Below are 4,823 nucleotides of genomic sequence, written 5' to 3' on the forward strand. Positions count from 1 at the left end.
CAGAGTAACTTTTTTGGGCCTCAGTTGGGCCTGGGCCTCGGCGGCTGGCTGTTTGGGCCTCGGGCGGATGGGTTGAGCCTAGGGCGGGCGGTTTGGGCCTCTGGGGACTGGGCGTCTGCGACTGGGATGCATAAGGTTGGGCCTCGGGTAGGCAGTTTGGGCCTCGGGGGGCCTGTGCCTTGGGGACCGGGCTGAGAGCGGGTTGGTTCTCAAGGGCACTGGTCCTCGGCAACTGGGCTACGCAGCGGGTTGGGCCTCAGGGGCCCTGGGCCTCGATGACTGGGCTACACGGTGGGTTGGGCCTTGAGGGCCCTGGACCTTCATGGCGACTGGGCTGTGGGCCACCTGGGTGTCGTGTGGGTAGGCAATTTTGGCCTTGGTTGGGCCTGGGCCTTTGTGACCAGTCTGTGGGCGGGTTGGGTCTCAGGGCAGGCCTTGGCCTCAGTGGGCGTGTATCTGATGATGTAAAAATGCCTCTCTCTGTCTCTGTACCATGGGTACCCCGAGTTTCCTGATATCCACACCAATATCCCTCTCTATTTGTTCGGCTTTGCCAGTTTATGCTTCCTTTTCTCTGGAAATGCAACCTTCTAAATGGGTTGCTCTAGCCCTGCACTCCAAGGTCTGCAGGGGGCAGAGGCACTCGCCGGCACGGGTGTGGGGAGCGGGAGCCGCGTGCAGGCAGGCAAAAGCTCAAAATACCTGTAATTCTTCAGCAATTTGATCTTTCAAAAAAACGAGTTCAGAATGTTGAAATATAAGATCTTATGTTTGCTCAAAGGCTGGCTGTCTGCCAGACAGAGGTTTCCTATGTGCGATTCCACCCCTTTTCCCCGGAGCCTGCCCTACCTGAGTTGCCTGGTCCGGGAAGCGCCGGAAGTCGAGAGACTTTTACATTGGACCTACCTTAAGTTGTTATTGGAGTCCTGGTGTGGCACTGTGGATTAATGCGTCAGACTGCAAAGCCGTTTGAACTGCAAGGTTGGCGATTCAAGCTTACCAGCTGCTCCTCGGAAACCCTATCCAGGGTTGCTATGGGTTGGAACCGACTCGATGGCACTTAACAACAACAAGTTGTTATTGGAGCCCTGGTATGGCACCATAGGATAATCACTGGACTGCTAATTACAGGGTTGGCAGTTCAAACCCACCAGCCACTTCTTGGAAACCCTATACTGGCTTGCTATGAATTGGAACCTACTTGATGGCACTTAAGAACAACAAGTTGTTAATAGTTATGCTTTTGTTGTTGTTGTTAGGTGCCACCGAGTTGGTACTGATTCATAGCAACTCTATGCACAACAGAATGAAACACTGCCTGGTCCTGGGCCAACCTCACTGTTATTGCCACGTTAAATATTTGTTATTTTGCATATCTGTAACTGGCAGCCTTACTTACCCTATTACCCCTTCTAAGGAGCCCTGGTATGGCGCTGTGGGTTAATACACCATGTCAGTTTGAACCACAAGGTTGGTGGTTCAAGCTCACCATCTTTTTATTAAGAATCAACTTGATGGCACTTAACAACAACAAAATCAGCTGTTTGCTGCTCTCTCTCTTTATACTGCCTCCAGATGTATTCCTTAACTAATTTCATTCACTAAATCATTTGCTAAAGGAACATTCAGTACAACCTACATTCTGTTTAGCATAAGTCTAGGAGGAGATTAGGGTGAGTACAAGAATGAAATGTCTAGAGCCTTCTCTTTAAAGTCACAAGTATTGGATGAACTTCTCATTCTCTTAAATCAAATTACATCATATACATGGCAAACATTCAACTCAGAATTTCTCAGACATCTCAAATAATCTTATGGTTCCCAGTAACATATCATTGATCAGAGCTTGCATGTTTCATATATTCTATTTCTCCTGCTATATCCACTCTTCACCCTGGTCTGTCCTCTGTAAGGCTGAGCTGTACAAATTAACACCTAGCCTTATTCTCCAGCTTCCAGTTGGGTTAGCCAACAACAGACTTAGCAGGCAATCAGAGGAAAGCAAGAGAATGAGGTCTATGCATTTATTTTCCTCAGCAATCTTCCTGTGAGCTTATGTCAGACTGTGTTCATCAAATGAAGGCCACTGTTCCTTTCAAGGGTTCCACAAAATGATTTCCTACTAATGGGTTATGGTAACCATCCCTTCCCTTCACATCCTTTGAGATATTACTAGCCTCAAGGAATTGTGTTATATTCGGTGGCTTCCCTATAACTGCCCATACCTTGTAAATAGACCATTTGTTAAACTTTCTTCATATTATCCTAATATGAGTCTGCCATCTGTTTCCTTCTAGCATGCTGACTGATAAACCATGTGTCCAAATTTTAGTTCAAAATATATAGGCATCAGATATACACAGCACCTCCTAGGAGCACAGTTGGGAAGAGAATTAGAGTAGAAGAAAAATTTAAACAAAATCTTAGAGCACCGGGGAACTCAGACTATAAGGATACCACCACAACCACTGGCTTTTGAAACCAGATTTGGCTCTCAGGTATCTGAGCCATACCAAACCTTCTTTATTTCTCTTTTTTTGGGTATCCCAAACCATACTGAATGACTTTTAAATTGTTTAGCAATAAAAACAGTTATTTAGAAGTTGAGCCCATTTCTAGGTTGAACCCAAAGTCACTAGGCAGAGTCCATCTCTCCATTAGCATTGACCAGATCCCGAAGTATGGCACCTTAGGCAAATTCTGCCAATACTGTCTCTTGGGAGTTTCAGAGACTATTCACTTTGCTTACTGTAGAGGCACGATCCATACTTCTTAAAGAATGATAAGAATACATACTTCTAATCACCTGCTTATTCTTTACTAGTTACCAAAATATTGCTAGAAAAATTTATGATGGCCTGCATTTAATGTGAAAAACAATTTCACATTTCTGGTTAGGGTAGAAGGGAAAAAGATCCAGAGAACTAACCCTAGGACAGGGAAGAGGGGTCACAAATTGATGGATGGCACAGAAACAGAACACACTGAGATAATAAAACACACACTACACACCACTGGTTTAAAATCAGGAAAGCTGTGTAATACATATTCAATCTATATGCTAAGCAAATAATTCAAGAAACTGGGTTATTGTTAGACAAGGGAATCAGGATTGGAATAAGATTCATTAACAGCCTGTGATACATCAAAACGTTGCTTGCTAAAAACAAATTGGACTTGAAACACTTACTGATGAAAATCAAAGACTACAGCCTTCAGTATGGATTATATTTCAAGATAAAGAAACAAAAATCCTCACAATTGAACCAAGAAGCCAAAAAAAAAAAAAAAAGATAAACAGCAAAGTATGAAATTATCAAGAATTTCATTTTACTTAGATTCATTATCAATGTCCATGGAAGCAACAGTCAGGATAATCAAATGACATATTTCACTGGGTAAATATGCTTCACGGGACCTCTTTTATTGTTGTTGCTATGTGCTGTGGAGTCAGTTCTGAGTCATAGCGACCCTGTACAGGGTTTCCGAGGCTGTAGATCTTTATGGGAGCAGAATGCCTCATCTTTCTCCTGCAGAACAACTGGTAGTTTTTAACTATTGACCTTGCGGTTTGCAGCCCAAGCACTACGCTCTTTGAAGTATTAAAAAAGCAAAGATGTCACTTTGAAGATTAAGATGTGTATGACCCAAGCACACCTTACTTTCAACCTCCTCATTTGCATGCATAATATGCACAATGAATTAGGAAGACCAAAGAAAAATTAATGCATTGCAATGATGTTGTGTCAAACAATACTGAATATACTATGGACTTGCAAAAGAACAAACAAATCAGTCTTGGAACAATTACAGCTAGAATGCTTTTTAGAAGCAAGGATGGCTAGATTTTATCTCAAGTATATTGGACATGTTATCCTGGAAAAGAACATCACTTGGGTTCAACAAGAAGCAAGTATATTCTTTATCTCAGTGACTCACACTCATTAAATATTTTCATTCATTGGTGACATCTAATAGAAACTTCCGTCTGTTGTCTCAAAAGTTTTGGGAACCACCAAAACTTATGTCTTTTTTTGAAGAGTTTTATCATCTTTACTCAGAGGACAAGCATCTGTCTCATATTTCATCTTATAATTTCTTGTTGCCCATTATAGCAAAAAATACAAAATAGTTTTTTAAAAGTTCCAGAGCATACAATTCACAATGCACAAACATTCACTATTTTCATTGTATAGAAAGTAACCCAATTGCCAAGATCCTACCCCAAACTGTCTGATTCTGAATGGCATCCCCATCTGTTGTAGGACTTACCACACTCTGGCCCAGCTGCTCACGAAAGAAGTAATCCATGTTTCTCTTCTGCAGGCTGTCAAGGTAATGCTGGAAACGAGTATATGTATATGGGTAGCAGTACGCAAACTGATAAATGTCATCTTCTCGGTCAAAGCAAAATGCAAAGGACATCACATAATTCTTCCTATGGTCTGGGCAGCGGTAGTAGTAAACATTTTTAGGTGGCAGCCTTTGCCTGAAAAATACAAAGAAATTTGGGCATATCATACAGTTGTTCAAACTTTAAAAGGTAATAAATAGACAAAATGCCCAGGAGAAAAAGTGTAACAGTAAGTGTCCTGTATAATGCAGAGAAAGAAGTAAGACAGCATATAGCACTTATGGTGACATACATATACTGAAATTTTGTAAAACTTTGTTAAATTTCCAGCCCTACCACTTAACAACTGTTTGGAAAATTCAAGGTTAAACAAAGGTGTACATATTTCTTCATTAACGCAAACACTCTTCTGAGCATCTATTATGTGTTGCTATAGGATCAGCACTGGACTGTGAATCAGAGATCAATA

The 4,823-nt window shown here is 41.8% G+C and overlaps 1 protein-coding gene across 1 annotated transcript in view; it reads right to left on the reverse strand.

Annotated features, from left to right (window-relative positions):
- Positions 1–4,823, reverse strand: part of AGBL4 (ATP/GTP binding protein-like 4) — a 2,461,121-nt gene that overhangs the window by 977,050 nt on the left and 1,479,248 nt on the right. The window contains exon 5 of the mRNA XM_006839859.1: positions 4,273–4,489. Within this exon, the coding sequence (XP_006839922.1) occupies positions 4,273–4,489 (217 nt within the window). The remainder of the gene's footprint in view (positions 1–4,272; positions 4,490–4,823) is intronic.

This window comes from Chrysochloris asiatica, unplaced genomic scaffold, assembly GCF_000296735.1.
Source record: "Chrysochloris asiatica unplaced genomic scaffold, ChrAsi1.0 scaffold00026, whole genome shotgun sequence".
Lineage (NCBI taxonomy): Eukaryota > Metazoa > Chordata > Mammalia > Afrosoricida > Chrysochloridae > Chrysochloris > Chrysochloris asiatica.